The sequence below is a fragment of the Globicephala melas genome, chromosome 9 (assembly GCF_963455315.2).
Source record: "Globicephala melas chromosome 9, mGloMel1.2, whole genome shotgun sequence".
Lineage (NCBI taxonomy): Eukaryota > Metazoa > Chordata > Mammalia > Artiodactyla > Delphinidae > Globicephala > Globicephala melas.
This window is the reverse complement of record NC_083322.1, coordinates 32,029,740-32,047,877: the sequence shown is the minus strand read 5'-3', so window position 1 is coordinate 32,047,877 and position 18,138 is coordinate 32,029,740. Positions and strand designations below refer to the sequence as shown.

General features: G+C 35.8%; 1 protein-coding gene and 1 pseudogene across 1 annotated transcript; both read right to left on the bottom strand.

Moving 5' to 3' along the window:
* Positions 1 to 3,823: 3,823 nt before the first annotated feature.
* Positions 3,824 to 5,740, bottom strand: LOC115853538 (asparagine synthetase domain-containing protein 1 pseudogene; annotated as a pseudogene).
* Positions 5,741 to 5,742: 2 nt separating this feature from the next.
* On the bottom strand, positions 5,743 to 6,001 carry LOC115853561 (ASNSD1 upstream open reading frame protein-like). The gene is given in 2 exon segments (XM_060304941.1): positions 5,743 to 5,872; positions 5,874 to 6,001. Coding segments are annotated over 2 exon segments (258 nt in total).
* Positions 6,002 to 18,138: the final 12,137 nt, after the last annotated feature.

Below are 18,138 nucleotides of genomic sequence, written 5' to 3'. Positions count from 1 at the left end.
ACCTCATTACAAATATCTCAATTTCATTTCTTTTTATGGCTGAGTAATATTCCATTGTATATATGTGCCACATCTTCTCATTTCAAATATAATACAGGTAGGTTCAAAAGGAGAAGGATAGAAAAAGATAAATTATGCAAACACTAATTAAAATAAAACTGGAGTAGATATATCAATATCAAAGTAGGTATCTGAGCAAAAACATTTACCTGGGATGAGGGATATAACATAATGACAAAAGGGTCAATTGACCAAGAGGAAATATGGTCCTAAATGTGTATGCACCAAACAATAGATTTTTAAAATATATAAAGCAAAAATTGACAGAACTGAAGAAAAAACCAGACAAATATACAATTAGAGATGTCAGCACTCCACTCTCAGTAGTTCATAGAACAAATAGAAAATCAGCAAGACCTAAAAAAAGAAAAAGAAAAAGAAAACCAGCAAGATATAGAACTCAACAATACCATCAACCGACTGGATATAGTCCACATTTATAGAATGTCACTCTACAACAGCAGAATATACATTCTTTTCAAATGAACATGAAACATTTGCTAAGACAGACCACATTCTGGGTAATAAAACAAACTTTAAATTTTTTTTAAAATTGAAATCATGCAAAATGTTTTCCCTGGTCATAATGGAATTAAGTGGAAAATCAGTAATAGAAAGAAATCAAGAAAATCTCCAAACTCTTGGAAGTTAAACAGCATGCCTCTAAATAATCTCTGGGTCAAGTAAAAAGTTTCAAGGAAAATACAGTTGACCCTTGAACAACAAGGGAGTTAGGGATGCCAATCCCTGCACAGTCAAAAAATCCATGTATAACTTTATGTTGACCCTCTGGATCCAGGAATCCATGGATTCAACCAACCATGGATTGTGTAGTATTGCAGTATATATTTATTGGAAAAAATTTGCACATAACTTGACCCATGCAGTTCAACTCCGAGTTGTTCAAGGCTCAGCTGTATTTTGAACTAAATAAAAATGCATTATTATGAAACCATATTTAATATGTACTCTAAGTCAAGAATAAATATTGTGATCTCTCTGTTAACCACTAAAGAAATAATACAATAAATAATTTTCCAGTTATCTATTGCTGCATAAAAAACTACCCTCAAATTACTGCTTTTTAAAAATTGAGATATAATTGACGTACAAATAGTTCTAGGGGTATAATATAATGATTAGATATGTGTATGTATTGTGATTACCACAATAAGTTCAGTTTACCACAATAAGTTTAGTTAACATTCATCACCACATATAGTTACAATTTTTTTCTTTCTTGTGATGAGGACTTTTAAGATTTACTGTAGTAGCAACTTTCAAATATATAATACAGTATGGTTAGCTAAAGTCACTATGCTGTATATTACATCCCTAGGACTTATTTATAAGTGAAAGTTTGTACCTTTTAAAACACCTTTACCCATTTCAGCCACTCCCCACTCCTGGCAACCACCAATCTGTTCTCTGCATCTATGAGTTTGGTGTTTTTAGTTTTTTGTTTTTAAGATTCTAAATAGAAGTGATCATACAGTAATTGTCTTTCTCTGTCTGGCTTATTTCACTTAGCATGATGCCCTCAAGGTCCATACATGTTATTACAAAAAATATAATTTCCTTTTTTATGGCTGAATAGTATTTCATTGTATATATATATACATACATACATACATACATACACACACACACCACATTTTTTTTAACCCGTTCATGTGTTAATAGGGTGTCTCCATGTCTTGGCTATTGTGAATAATGCTTTAATAAACACAGGGGTACAGATATCTTTTTGCGTTAGTGATTTCATTTCCTTCAGTTAAATGTCCAGAAGTGGAATTGCTGGATCATATGGTAGTTCTACTTTTAATTTTTGAGGAACCTCCATATTGTTTTCCATAGTGGCTGTACCAGTTAACATTCCCACCAACAGTGCACAAGGGTTCCCTTTTCTCCACATCCTCACCAATACTTGTTATTTCTTGTCTTTTTGATAATAGCTATTCTAACAGGTGTGAGGGGACATCTTATTGTGGTTTTGATTTGCATTTCACTGATTAGTGATGTTGAACACCTTTCCCTGTACCTGTTGGCCCTTTGTATGTCTTATTTGTGAGGATGTCTATTCAGATGCTTTTCCCATTTATTAATTAATTTGTTTTTTCTATTAAGTTGTAGTAGTTCTTTATGTATTATGGATATTAACCCTTTATCAGATAAATGACTTGCAAATATTTTCTCATATTCCATAAGTTGTCTTTTCACTTTGTTAATTGTTTCTTTTGATATAAAGAATCTTTTTAGTTTGATGTAGTCCCACTTTTTAATTTTTGCTTTTGTTGCTTTTCCTTTTGGTGTCATATCCAAAAAATCATTGCCATGACTGATGTCCAGGAGCTCACCACCTATGTTTTCTTCTAGGAGTTTTATGGTTTCAGGTCATACATTCATGTCTTTAATCCATTTTGAATTGATTTTGTGAGTGGAGTAAGATACTGGTTCAGTTTCATTCTTTTGCATGTGGCTGTTTAGTTTTCCCAACACCATTATTGAAGAGACTATCCTTTCCCTATTTTATATTCTTGGCTCCTTTGTGGTAAAGTAATTGACCATATGTGCATGGGCTTATTTCTGGGCTCTCTATTCTGTTCCATTGGTCTATGTGTGTTTTTATGACAGTACTATACTGTTTTGATTACTATAGCTTTGTAGTATAGTTTGAAATCAGGAAGTGTGATGCCTCCAGCTTTTTCTTTCTTTCTCAAGATTGCCTTGGCTATTCAGTGCCTTTGTGGTTCCATAAAAATTTTAGGATTGTGTATTCTATTTTTGTGAAAAATGCCATTGAAATTATGATAGGGATTACATTGAATCTATCCATTGCTTTGGGTAGTAGACATTTTAACAATGTTAATTCTTCCAATTAATGAGCATGGAATATCTTTCCATTTATTTGTGTCTTCTTCAAATTCTTTCATCAATGTCTTACAGTTTTCAGTGTGTATGTATTTCACCTCCTTGGTTAAATTTATTTCTAGGTATTTTATTCTTTTGCAATTGTAAATGTGACTGTTTTCTTAATTTCTCTTTCTGATAGTTCATTATTAGTGTATAGAAATGCAACTAACTTTTGTATATTGATTTTATATCCTTCAAGTTTACTGAATTCATTTATTCTAACAGGTTTTTTTTTTTGGTGGAGTTTTTAGGGTTTTCTATATATAATATCATGTCACCTGCAAATAGATGCAAATGTCATGTTCCTTTTCAATTTGGATGGCTTTTTTTTTTCTTGACTATTACTCTGGCTATCACTTCCACTGTTGAATAAAAGTGGCAAGAGTTGGCATCTTTGTCTTGTTTCTGATCTTAGAAGCAAAGCTTTCTTTCTTTCTTTCTTTTTTTAAACCATTGAGTACAGTGTTTGCTCTGGGCTTGTAATATATGGCCTTTATTGTGTTGAGGTACATTCCCTTTATACTCAGTTTATTGAGCATTTTTATCAGGGATGGATGTTAAATTTTGTCAAGTGCTTTTTCTGCATCTATTGAAATGATCATATGATTTTATCCTTCATTTTGTTAATGTGGTGTATCACACATTGATTGATTTGCAGGCATTGAACCATCATTACATGCCTGGAATAAATCATACTTGATCATGGTATAAATTTATGGTAACAGTATACTTAATCATGTATTGTTGAATTTGGTTAGCTAATATTTGTTGAGGAGTTTTTGTTTGTTTTCAAAGAAGCAGAGTATTTTATTTTTTTAAAATCATTCAGTAAATGTTACACTATGAAATATTACATTTTAATCTCTTTTTCAATAGAAAGGTTTTCTAAAGAAATGACTTGGAGCTTTCCACATTTATCAGATGTCTTTTCATTATTCTTTTCCATTTTTGCAATTCTGGATCCAAATTGCATGACCCATTTTGGCAGAAGAGCAGAGGTTGTAAGACCAAGTTCCACTTCTGCAAGATGCAAAATCAGTTTTTCACCAATTCTATGGGGTAAAGTCAAATTTGCCCTTTCCCAAACTGGTAGGGAATTTAGAAAGGAGACAGTTTCATGCGGGAAAGGAAATCTTCCTTCTTTTCCATGATCACCAATAACTGTCATCACGACCAAGATTTCTAGAAGAAATTCAACCCAGTTCCATCGCAATTTCCTTATTCATTCCTCTGGCCCGTGTGTGTTGAAGCAGGCACGATGACGAGAATAACCTGCAAGCTGCTCATCTGCACCGATTCCAGTAAGAACTACCTTTGCACTGCTCTAATACGGTTTTGCTTCATCCTGGGTCACTAACCAACTAACTCCTCCAGAAGCAAACCATACTGCACAGCCAATGCTATCATCCAACACTATATCCAAAGGCTGAATGAAGTGGGATATTCGAGTTCTTCTTAATCTTTGCAGTTCTTCTAGAGAAACATTAATTTCAACAAAATTCCACATCCGAAAAGGGTTGGCAGCTTGTAATTCCTTTAGTCCTGTTCTTCCTGTGATTCGATCTGGTATGTTGAATTGTTCACCAGGACTAGCAGCAGCAACGACATTTTTAGAGGATTCTTCAGAGGGTATTTCACAATGATTTTCTGTTTTCTCCCTTTTTTGTTAAAACTAGCTGGTATGGTCTTTTCTTTAGTCATGAAAGCCACATTAAGAAGATTAATTGGTTCACCTAAGGGAATATGATGGTCAGCAAGGGCTGCAATAACCATGGACTCAATCCCCCCAGAAAATAGGATTGCAACATTTGCTTTTCTATTACTAGTTTTCAAAACTTTGTTTGGTGTCAGGTTTTCATTCCTAGGTAAACACAAGACACATCTCTTGACTGCAATACTCAGGACATCAATGAACTGCTGAACTCCTTCCTTCATGTGTCCATCAATAAGAAAGACCTGAAGGGTCTCTCTTGTTGGTGGGACGCTGGAAATGCTACTGCAATGGATCTCAAATGCAGCTTGTGGCAACGTCATATTTAAAGGGACAACAGGTTCTTTAAGATACAGTTTGGCTTCATTTGCTACCACTGATATAAATGTTGACAAGTCTGCTGAAATTTGAGTCAGGCTATTAACACATTCTTTGATAGCATCCTCCCTAGAGTTATTTCCAAGGATACAAATTTAAAACAACTGATTTGGAAATGGAAGTATTCTTGAGATCAATTCTGAAAATTCCAGATACTGGAACTTCTTGCCACTGATTGGCCACTCCAGATGTTTGGGTGCCAACTGAAGAGAGACAGGAACTCTTGCCCAAATTACTAAAATGCCAAAGCAAGCTAAGATGACCAAAAAAATCCCTACCAAACCATAAAGAATGACTAGATGCTTGATAATATATAAAAGACCAAAGACGTTGGACTTTTGAGAAGAGTGACAAAATATCAGATTCATTCTTACAAGAGGAAAGATAATTAAACATTATTTGAGTATCATTCTCTTCAGCTTCAACCTTTATTCCACTAAAGACTTCTCCATTCCACAGGAATACATTTCCTCTTTCATCTTCCACAGGCTGGGCGGTCAACACCCCTCTTAAGTGAAGGACATGACCAGAAAATAAACACTGGTAATTAACATTAGACTTTAACAACTGTTTACTACTATTGGATCCCCACCATTTAAGATTACACAGTAAATCCTCTTTCAAATCTTTGCTGAAATGCTCAACAGAAAAGCTTACTGCACAACAAATGCCACCCATTTCTATGCAAATTTAAGTTTACTATTTCTTGATTTGGTCTTCTCTGAGTTTACTATTTCTTGGTATTCTTTCCTCAGCTCATCCAATATATTTTTGCTTTCAGAAAGCATTTCTGTTCAATCTGCAAGAAAATATGTTGCTGTTCTATTGCTGCCTTTTTTGTTCTGTAATCTTGCTGCTGAGGTCTTCCTTGTGCAGAGCCAAGTTGTTGGTAGGGACCAGCCCCGCACTGTCCTTGGGTTGTACACCCTGGCTGGGCATCTCCACAGAGCATTAAATATGCAGTGTTGAGGATTTTTGCCTCCATGTTCATCAAGAATATTGGCCTGTAATTTCTTTTCTTGTTGTGTTCTTGTCTAGTTTTGATATCAGAGTAATGCTGGCCTTGTAAAATGAGTTTGGAAGTGTTCCCTCCTCTTCTATATTTTTTGGAAGAGTTTGAGATGGATTGTTATTAATTCTTCTTTAAATGTTTGGTAGAATTCACCAGTGAAGCCATCTGTTCCTGACTTTTGTTTGTTGGGAGATTTTTTTATTACTAATTCCACCTCCTTCCTAGTAACAGATCTACTCAGATTTTCTGTTTCTTCATGATTCAGTTTGGTAGGTTGTATGTTTCTAGAAATTTATACATTTCTTCTAAGTTGTCCAATTTTTTGGTGTATAATTGTTCATAGTAGTCTCTTATGATCCTTTGTATTTCATTTTTTCTTTTTTTAAAGATTTACTTATTAATTTATTTTTGGCTGTGTCAGGTCTTAGTTGCGGCACATGGGATCTTTCTTGAGGCATGCGGGATCTTTCGTTGTGGCATGCGGGCTCTTTGTTGTGGTGCGCAGTCTTTTCTCTAGTTGTGGCATGCAGGTTTTCTCTTCTCTAGTTATGGTGTGCAGGCTCCAGGGCGCATAGGCTCTGTAGTTGTGGTGCGTGAGTTCCAGAGCACGTGGGCTCTGTAGTTTGCAGCATGTGGGCTCTAGTTGAGGCACGCAAGCTCAGTAGTTGTGGCATGCAGGCTTAGTTGCCCCGCAGCATCTCAGTTCCCTGACCAGGAATGGAACCCTGGTGGATTCTTTACCACTGGACCACAAGGGAAGCCTAGATCCTTTGTATTTCTGCGGTATAAGTTACCATGTCTCCTCTTTCATTTCTGATTTTGTTTGATTCCTCTCTCTTTTATTCTTAGTGAGTCCAGCTAAAGGTTTGTCAATTTTGTTTATCTTTTCAAAGAACCAACTCTTCGTTTCATTGATCTTTTCTATTGTCTTTTTAGTCTCCAATCATTTATTTCCATTGTGATCTTTGTTATTTCCTTCTTTCTACTAACTTCGGATTTTATTTGTTCTTTTTCTGGTTTCTTGAGGTATAAAGTTATGTTGTTTATTTGAGGTTTTTCTTGTTTCTTAATGTAGGCATTTATCACCATGAACTTCTGTCTCAGAAATGTTTTTGCTGCATCCCATAAGTTTTGATACATTTTATTTCCATTTTCATTTATCTCAAGATATTTACTTTGCTTTTAATTTCTTCTTTGACCCATCAGTTTTTCAGTAGGATGATGTTTAATATCCATATATTTGTGTATTTTCAAGTTTTCTTATTGTAATTAATCTCTACTTTTATAGCATTGTGGCTGGAAAAGATGCTTGATATGATTTCATATTTTCAAACTTCTTATATTTATTAAGACTTGTTTTGTGGCTAACATATGATCTATCCTGGAGAATGTTCCATGTGTGTTGGAGAAGAATGTGTATTATGCTGCTTTTGGATGGAATGTTCTGGAAATGTCTATTAAGTCCATCTGGTCTAACATGTTATTTAAATCCAGTGTTTACTCATCAACTTTCTGTCTGAATGCTCTCTCTACTGATGAAAGTGTGGTATTGAAATCTCCTACTATTATTGTTTTGCTGTCTGTTTCTGCCTTTAAGTTTGTTAATATTTACTTTATATATTTAAGTGCTTATATTGGGGGTGAATAAATATTTACAGATGTTATACCCTGTTGGATTGACCCTTTTATCATTATACAGTGGCCTTCTTTGTCTCTTATTACAGTCTTGTCTTAAAGTCTATTTTGTCTGATGTAACTATAGGTACCCCAGCATTTTTTTTTGGTTTGCATTGCATCCATTCCTTCATTTGCAGTCTTTGTGTGTCCTTAAGCATGAAGTGAATTTTTCCTAAGCAGTATATAGTTGGGTCTTTTTCTTTTCTTTTTTAAATTAACTTTTATTGGCATATAGTTGCTTTACAATGTTGTGTTAGTTTCTGCTGTACAGCAGAGTGAATCAGCTATACATATACATCTATCCCCTCTTTTGGGGATTTCCTTCCCAATTAGGTCACCACAGAGCACTGAGTAGAGTTCCCTGTGCTATACAGTATGTTCTCATTAGGTATCTTATTTTATACATAGCATCAGTAGTGTATATATGTCAATTCCAATCTCCCAATTCATCCCACTCCCCCTTTCCCCCTGGGTATCCATGCTTTTGTTCTCTACGTCTGTGTCTCTATTTCTGCTTTGCAAGTAAGATCATCTATACCATTTTTCGAGGTTCCACATATATGTGTTAATATACAATATTTGTTTTTATCTTTCTGACTTACTTCACTCTGTATGACAGACTCTAAGTCCATCCACCTCACTACAAATAACTCAATTTCGTTTCTTTTTAATGCTGAGTAATATTCCATTGTATATATGTGCCACATCTTCTTTATTCATTCATCTGTCAATGAGCACTTAGGTTGCTTCTATGTCTGGGCTATGGTAAATAGTGCTGCAATGTACATTGTGGTACATGTCTCTATTTGAATTGTAGTTTTCTCAAGGTATATGCCCAGTAGTGGGATTGCTGGTTGTATGGTAGTTCTATTTTTCATTTTTTAAGGAACCTTCATACTGTCTCCATAGTGGCTATATCAATTTACATTCCCACCAACAGTGCAAAAGGGTTCTCTTTTCTCCACACCCTCTCCAGCATTTATTGTGTGTAGATTTTTTGATGATGGCCATTCTGACTGGTGTGAGCTGATGCCTCATTGTAGTTTTGATTTGCATTTCTCTGATAATTAGTGATGTTGAGCATCTTTTCATGTATTTGTTGGCCATCTGTATGTCTTCTTTGGAGAAATGTCTATTTAGGTCTTCTGCCCATTTTTGGATGGGGTTGTTTGGGTTTTTTTTTTTTTTTATATTGAGCTGCATGAGCTGTTTGTATATTTTGGAGATTAATCCTTTGTCAGTTGCTTCGTTTGCAAATATTTTCTCCCACTTTGGAGGTTGTCTTTTTGTCTTGTTTATGGTTTCCTTTTCTGTGCAAAAGCTTTTAATTAGGTCCCATTTGTTTAATTTTTGTTTTAATTTTCATTACTCTAGGAGGTGGTTCAAAAAAGATGTTGCTGTGTTTATGTCATAGATTGTTCTGCCTGTGTTTTCCTCTAAGAGTTTTATAGTGTCTGACCTTATATTTAGGTCTTTAATCCATTTTGAGTTTATTTTTGTGTATGGTGTTAGGGAGTGTTCTAATTTCATTCTTTTACATGTAGCTGTCCAGTTTTCCCAGCACCACTTATTGAAGACACTGTCTTTTCTCCATTGTATATTCTTGCCTCCTTTGTCATAGATTAATTGACCATAAATTTGTGGGTTTATTTCTGGGCTCTCTATTCTGTTCCATTAATATATGTGTCTGTTTTTGTGCCAGTATGATACTATTTTGATAACTGTAGCTTTGTAGTATCATCTGAAGTTGGGAAGCATGATACCTCCAGCTATGTTTTTCATTCTCAAGATTATTTTTGCTTTTCAGGGTCTTTTATGTTTCCATACACATTTTAAAATTATTTGTTCTAGTTCTGTGAAAAATGCCATTGGTCATTTTAACAATATGAATTCCTCTAATTCATGAACACAATGTATCCTTCCATCTGTTGATGTCATCTTTAGTTTCTTTCATCAGCGTCCTATAGTTGTCCTGGTACAGGTCTTTTACCTCCTTAGGCAGGTTAATTTTTAGGTATTTTATTCTTTTTGATGCAATTGTGAATGGAATTGTTTCCTTAATTTCTCTTTCTGAGAGTTCTTCCTTAGAATATAGAAATGCAACAAACTGTTTATTAATTTTGTATCCTGCAACTTTACTGAATTCATTGATGAACTCTAGTATATTTTTATTGGAATCATTAGGATTTTCTATGTATAGTAATCATGTCATCTGCAAATAGTAAGTTTTACTTTTTCCTTTCCAATTTGAATTACTTTTAATTCTTTTCTTGTCTGATTGCTATGGATAGGACTTCCAATACTATGTTTAATAAAAGTGGTGAGAGTAGGCATCCTTGTCTTGTTCCTGGTCTTAGAGGAAATGCTTTCACTTTTCACCATTGAGTATGATGTTAGCTCTGGACTTAACATGTATGGCCTTTATTGTGTTGAGGTATATTCCCTCTATATCCACTTTCTGGAGAGTTTTTATCATAAATGGTTGTTAAATTTTGTCTGAAGCTTTTTTTTTTTTTTTCCTTCAGTTTGGTGTATGACATTGATTGATTTGTGGATATTGAACATCCTTGCATCCCTGGGATAAATCCCACTTGATTACAGTGTATGATCCTTTTAACGTATGGTTGGATTTGGTTTGCTAATATTTTGTTGAGGATTTTTGCATCTTTGTTCATTAGTGATATTGTGATATTGGCCTGTAATTTTCTTCTTCTGTGATATCTTTGTCTGGTTTTGGTAGAAGGGTGTTGCTGGCCTCATAGAATCAGTTTGGAAGTATTCCTTCTGCAATTTTTTGGAATAGTTTGAGAAGGATAGGTGTTAACTCTTCTCTAAATGCTTCATAGAATTCACCTGTGAAGCCATCTGGTCCTGAACTGTTGTTTGTTGGAATCAAAACTTTTGTTTGATTCAATTTCATCACTGGTACTTGGTCTGTTCATATTTTTTATTTCTTCCTGCTTCATTCTTGAGAAATTGTACCTTTCTAAGAATTTGTCCGTTTCTTCTAGGTTGTCCATTTTATTGGTATATAATTATTCATAGTAATCATTTTGTTTCTGTGGTGCTGGTTGTAACTCTCCTTTTTCACTTCTGTTTTTATCGTGCTGTCAATTTCTTTCTTTATGCATGTTAATATTTGCTTTATGTATTTAGGTAGTACTACATTGGGTGCATATATATTTATAATTGTTATATCTTTTTCTTGGATTTATCCCTTGATCCTTATGTAATATTCTTCTTTGTTTCTTGTAACAGTCTTTGTTTTAAATTCTATTTTGTCTGATGTAAGTATTGCTACCCCAGCTTTCTTTTGATTTCTGTTTGCATGGAATACCTTTTTCTATCCTCTCATTTTTAGTCTGTGTATCTTTAGATCTTAAATGAGTCTCTTGTATATAGCATATATATGGTTCTTTTTCTTTTTTTAATTCATTTATCCACTCTATGTCTTTTGATTGGAACATTTAGTTCATTTACATTTAGGGTATTTATTGATATGTATTTTGTTAATTGCTTGTTGGGTTGTTTTTATAGTTCTGTTTTGTTCATTTCTTCTTTTGTTCTCTTCCCTGGTGACTTGATTGGTATCTTTAGTGGTACGTTTGGATTCTTTTTTCTTTTTCGTATGTGTATCTATTAGAGACTTTTAGTTTGTGGTTACCATGAGGTGTGTGTGTGTGTGTGTGTGTGTGTGTGACCAGAGTTATATGCTCTAGGGGTGCCCCCTGTATGGGCTTTGTGGGTCCTTCTGTTGTGGTGAGCTGAGTACTGTGGGCACTGTGGTAGGCATGGCTGGCCCCCAGTCTGGTTGTTGTCAGGCCATGCCTTGTGTAGAGGCTACTGGCCACTGGTGGCAGGGCCAGGTCACAAGGTGGCTGGCTACAGAACCATTGGTGCCTGGTTCACTGGTGGGTGGAGTCGGGGTACAGGATATCATGGGGCTGGTGCCCACGCACCAGTAGGTAAAGCTAGGTCCTGGGGCTAGTGACACCTCACTGGCAGGCAGAGCTGGGTCCTGGGGTCTGGCTGCATGGTCCTGGGGGTCTTGGGTCTAGTGCCTGTGCATTGGTGAGTGGGGCCAGGGCCATGTCCAGGGGCAGCTGTGGGCTCAGGTGGTCTTAAGGCAGCCTATCTGCTGATGGATGGGGCTGTGTCCCCCCCCCCCCCAGTTAATTGTGCTGCCTGAGGTATCCCAGCACTGGTGCCTACAGGCTGGTGGTCTGTGGCAGGACTTGGTCCTGAGGCTAATAAACTAGAGGAAGGATTCAAAAATGGTGCGTGCCAGCACCACTGTCCACGTAGTAGAATGAGCTCCCCAAAATGGCTGCTGCCAGTGTCTATGTCCCCAGCATGAGCTGCAGTTTCCTCCTGCCTCTTTGGAAGACTCTCTAAGATCAGCAGGTAGGTCTCACCTAGGCTCCTTTCAAATTAGTGCTTCTGCCTTGGGTCCCAGAGCATGTGAAATTTTGTGTGCACTGTTTTAAGAGTGGAGTCTCTATTTCCCACAGCCCTCTGGGTCTCCTGGAAGTAAACCCCACTGGCCCTCAAAGCCAAACATTCTGGGGGCTTGTCTTCCTGGCATGGGACTTCCAAGCTGAGGATCCCAATGTGGGGCTCAGGCCCCTCACTCCTTGGGGAGAACCTCTGCAATTGTAATTAATCTCTCAATTGTGTGTCACCCACCTGGGGTGTATAGGTCTTAACTATACTGTGATTCTGAGCCTCCAACCCATTTCTTTTTGTAGTTCCTTCTTTATATCTTTAGTTGTACAAAGTCTTTTCTGGAAGCTCTAGTCTTTTTCATTGATAGCAGTTCTGTAAATACTTGTAATTTTGGTGTGCCCATGAAAGGAGGTGAGCTCAGGGTCTTTCTACTCTGTTGTATTGGCAGTGTCCCTCTCTTGCTGCATTTTAGAATCTCTCCTTGTCTTTAACTTTTGACAATTTAGTTATAATATGTCTTGGTGTGGGTCTTTTGGGATTCCTCTTATTTGAAACATTCTAGTCTTCCTCAATCTGGATGTCTGTTTCCTTCCCCAGGTTAGGCAAGTTTTCAGTAAATATTTCTTCAAAAATTGTTCTGCCCATTTCTCTCTCATTTCTCCTTCTCAGATTCCTATAATGTGAACATTGGTCCTCTTGTTGTCCCACAAGTCCTTTGAGCTATCTCCACTTTTTGTTTTTTTCCTTACGTTCCTCTAACTGGATGAATTAGAAGCCTATCCCTCAGGCTGAAGGTTTTAAAATAAGCAAATAAGCCTCTTTTAGTGAAAGAATGGGTGTTTCAGTCTACTGCCTCTGCTCTGTGCTCTGAGGGGTAGCCACAGTGAGTCTGAGTTAGCCCTTTAAGAACTGTCTCTTCATTCACTATAGTCTTGTAGATCTCATAGATGCAAGCCCTGTTGGCTTTCAAAGCTAGATGTTTTGGGGGTTCATCTTGAGAGTAACAAGGTAATGCAGAAAAACATGTAACATAGGAGATATTGTTGTGGACGTCTCTGGAAAATATAATCTTCCACAGTCTTCCCTCTGGACACAACAACTCACATTCCTTCTGCATGCACAAAACCTTCACTCTCTCCCACTCTTGTCTTATTCCAATATGGTATTGGCTTGAAGTCTAGGACCTTGTTATCTAAATTAGTTCTAGTATAGATAAGTCTCCTCAGGTAATGATTCTAAAATGTATATGAAAATGCAGCAGGCTTAGAACAGTCATGATTATTTTGAAGAAGAGCCAAGTTGAAAGATTTACACTATGGGCTATCAAGCTTACTTAATATAAAGCTATAATAATTAGGGCAAGGTGATATAGTACAAGAATAGTCAAGTAGACAAATTAATAGAGTCCCAAAATAGGGCCCTACATATAGAACCAACTTGTTTTTCAGCAAAGGTGCAAAGCAATTTAATGCGGAAGAAAGCTTCTTTAAATTTTTGGTAATAGAGCAAATGGATTGCTGAATGAACAAAATTAATCTTTAGCCCTACCTCCTATAATACAAAAAATATTGATATGGATCATAAATCTCGATCTCAAAGCTAAAAACAATCAAGCTTCAAGAATAAAACACAGGACACCTTAATGACTTTTGTATAAGCAAAGATTTCTTAAACAGAACATAAAAAGCAGTGTGAGGGAAAAGAGAAGGATGTTGAACTTAATTAAAATTAAGAACTTCTGTTCGTCAAAATATGCCATTAAGAAAGTTTGAAAAGCAAACCCCAGCAGAGAGCAGATATTTGCAATACATATATCTAATGAAGGACTTTTCTTCTGAATATTAAAAGAATTCCTACCAGTCAAAAAGAAAAAGGTAGACAATTCAATTATAAAATGGGCTAAAAACTTGAATAGTCATTTCACAAAGAAGATATCCAAATGTCTAACAAGTATATGAACAAGGCCAAGTAAAACAAAAGGAGAATGATCAGAGTTAAAGTTTTCTGGTTTATAATTTTAAGGGGAAGGGAGAGTTGCTGGTTCTCCTTAGACTTTCCATCTGTTGTTAAAAATTTAAGGATAATTGCTAAAAGAAATAAAAAAGAATATATAATTTACAATATGGTTGGAAAAAGAGAGGGGTTAAAAAAACTTCATAAATCAGTGTGAAGTAGGAAGGAGAAAAGCTTAATAAAAGCCGAAGGGACAGTGGAAATAAATACAAATACAAGTACACAAATAATCACAATAGATGTAAATTAGCTAAACTTTCCATCTCTTTTTAAGGACAGGATTGGCAGATTTATTTCCTTTTAGGACACAGAAAGAATGAAAGCATAAGAATGGTAAAGGGCATACCAGGAAAATCATCTTTTTTTAAAAAGTATACCTCTATTAATATCAGACAAATTATATTTTAAGGCAGAAATGTTAGGGATAAAAAAAGTTGATCACATAACGATAAAAGATACCATCCACCTGTAAAACAATAATTTTAAGGTTAAATTCATGTAACATTACAGTCTCAAATCTTCATAGCAAAAATTAACAGAAATACTAGGTTAAACTGAAAATCTTAGCGAGAGATTTTAACCCATCTCTCTCATTAATTGACTGTATCAATTTGCTTTTGCCATGTAACACATAGCCTAAAACAACCACCAAAATTTCGACACTTAAAATAACAGCCATGTGTATTAGCTATTTTGTAGATCAGAAATTTAAACAGGGTTCAGCTGGGCAGTTTTTCTGCTGGTCTCAACTGGGGTCACACATGTTTGATGGCCTCACTCACATGTCTATGAGTTTGCTAGCGTGAAGGATAACTGGGCCATGATTATCTCATTATATTAAGTTATCCTGAACTTGTTAATGTAACGGAAGATCAGAAAAGCAGTGAGAGTGAAAACCCTAATGCACAAGCACCATTCAAGCCTTTGCTTCTATCCCTTTTGCTAATGTCCCATTGGCCGAAAAAAGTCAAATGGCCAATATGGATACTGGGGGTTAGGAAAGAGACTCCACATATTGTAAGGGCATGGATGCAAGGAATAAATATTAGAAATAGTCCCCAAAGTAACAAGAACATCCATTATCACCACTATTATTAACTATGAGACTGAGGTCCTAAAATGTTCTGGTAAGATAAAGAAATAAGAAATAGAAAGAAAGAGGTCAAACTTTCATTATTTGCAGCTCTACATAGAAAACCTAAAACAATCAGTGGACAAAACTATTAGGATGAATAAGACAGTTCAGATTCTTGATCTGGATTCAAGGTCAAATACAGAAGTAATTTACATTTCTCAGCTAGCAATAAACAAATTAAAATGTAGTAGTAAATTACTGTTGTGCTACTAGATGCTAAGACATATTATAAAGCCTTAATATCAATTCTTAAAACAGTGTGGTATTGGCAGCAAATAAGATGAATGGAATAAAACATAAAATTCAGATCCATAAGTCATTAAAAATTAGGCATGGAAATAGGCACCATTTCAAATCAAGGAGGAAAAGATAGATTATTTAATAATGGTGGTGTGGAAACTGGCTCACTATGAGGAAAGAAATGTTATTAGATTTCTGTTTTACACTGTGCACAAAAATAATTTTCAGCTATGTTAAAGTCCAAAACATGAAAAGTAAAACTTTAAAACAGAAGAAAATACAGGTAGATTTTTAAAATGTTTGGGCAACAAAGAACATCATAAGCAAGAGATAAACAGTAGATAGAAGGAAGTCCAGCACATGTTACAGAGAAAGGATTAATATTTCAAATATTTAAAGGATTAAAAGCCAACAAAAAACAGACAGTCCAGTAGAAAGATAGGCAAATCATAGCAGAAAGTAATTTATAGGGAGAAAAATGGCCTATAAACCTAAAGAGATGCTCAATTTCACTAGTAATCAGAGCAGCACAAAATAAAACAAAAACAATCAACTTTATTGAATCCATAAGATAGGAGAAAACGTTAAGTCAGTTAATGTTAAGTGTCGGTATGGCTGTGGGGTAACAAACACTCTCATGTACTGCTGGTAGGTCTGTAAATTAATACGGGCTCCTTGAAGAGCAGTACAGAAGTGATGCAGTCATGTTTTCACCTGGAAACAGATGGCAGAATGATTTGAGGAGATTTGCTTTACAAAGAGACTATTTTTGAAGGTGTGGGCAGAGGAGCTGTTACCACCCCTCAGACCAGAAGGGATGTGGGAGGGAGTAAAGGTTCCAGGAACCCAGAAGGAGTGAATCTTGTAGAGGTTGTCTTGAGAGGAAGCCTTCAGTTGAGGGGCAAAGGTAGCAATCTCACAGGGAGTACAGCCAGGTGAATAAATATCTAGATTTACCCTCCCTCAGATATTCTGCCATTGGATAAGCCCCATCAGTAGTTGAAAGGTCCTTTGATGTATTTTGTATTGATAGACTCAGCTTCCCAGGGTAGGGTGGGTAGAGGGAGGCTCGTGAGGGGCAAACAGAAATACCTGGCAACATCAATAGTTAATGAAGTAGAAATTGAAAATCTTTGTGCCCTACAACTAGCTAATCCACTGCTAAATGTAGTTAAAGAAACTTTGTCATATTTACACAGGGACACATGTACAAGTATGTACAGTACAGTACTGTTGAGAAGAATAAGTTAGATATAACTCAAAATTTTATCAGTAGGGGAACAAGTAGAAAATGCGGGATGGACATATGATGGAATACTATAGAGCAGTTTAAAGGAATTAATTACATCTTTACTTTTTAACGTGGATGCATCTGAAATGCTGATGGAAAAAGCAAATTGCAGAATGAGGCAACACAGGCATGACTCTGTATTATTTGGGAATACCTTTGGCACCTTTAACAGAAAATCCACACAGTGGTTTAATAAAAGATGGGTTTCTTTTTCTCACATCCAGAGCTGGTGCACCTGCTCCAGGATCTATACAAGGAGGGTTCTTGCACCGTTCTTAGTGTGGGGCTCCATCTTATGGCTTTCAGGTGTTTGGTAGTAGCCCCATATCTGTGCTTAAAATGGAATCATTTAATGTTACTTATCAATTCAGTTAGCCCAGATTTTACCACGTCTTTATTATTCGTTTTCAAGTAGACATAAAGGGTAAATATTTTAAAAATCAAGCGAAGTTAATAAATAAAAAGCTGAGAAAATGTGTACCTCTCAAGTGGATAGACTGGAGCCCTCATGGTGTATAAAACATTTCAGGGAGAAGAGGTCCTCTCTGTGGCTTGAGGAGTGAAAGTGTATTTGGGTGTCATTATCAAGCTGACAGTCTGACCGGGATTGAATTACACACTCCTCACCCCACCACCAGTCCTCACCTATGGAACAATAAGGATGCAGACTCTAGCTCTCACCATCATCACAAGAGGGTTCAATAAACTTGGTTTTATAGACAAATGGTTTCTGCTTTTGAGTATAGTACCACCTGTTAAAAAGGCAGAGGGGAAATGGAGTCTTCTCAGATAATTTATTATCTGCTTGGCCTATTAACTGTTGTCTTGTGGATTGTGAATATATCTGTGGTAGCTTAGATGATTTAAGTATTTTTAATTCTATGTCACTAAATGATAGAAAATATTTCTCTCGAACAAAAATATGGTCCTGGCAATTATAAAAATCTGATTTTTGGTACAAGTCAGTGTAATAAATGCTTTATGATCAATTATAACAGTAGAAATTATACTGGCTTCCGTTTATTAATGTATGCTATAAACACACACATTGGAGAAAACTATATTGCCTTAGTTCACTTAATCTTTACAACAACCTTATAGGTTTAATTAAATATATTTATTAAAATATAGGTTTTTAAAAATTATCTGAATGACTGGCACAGTAAATGCCAAATTAAAGCAATGATTTTAAGTCTGATTATTACTGTTATTCTTGTTATAGATGAGAATAAATGCTGAATTAATGCAGTATTTTTAGTCTG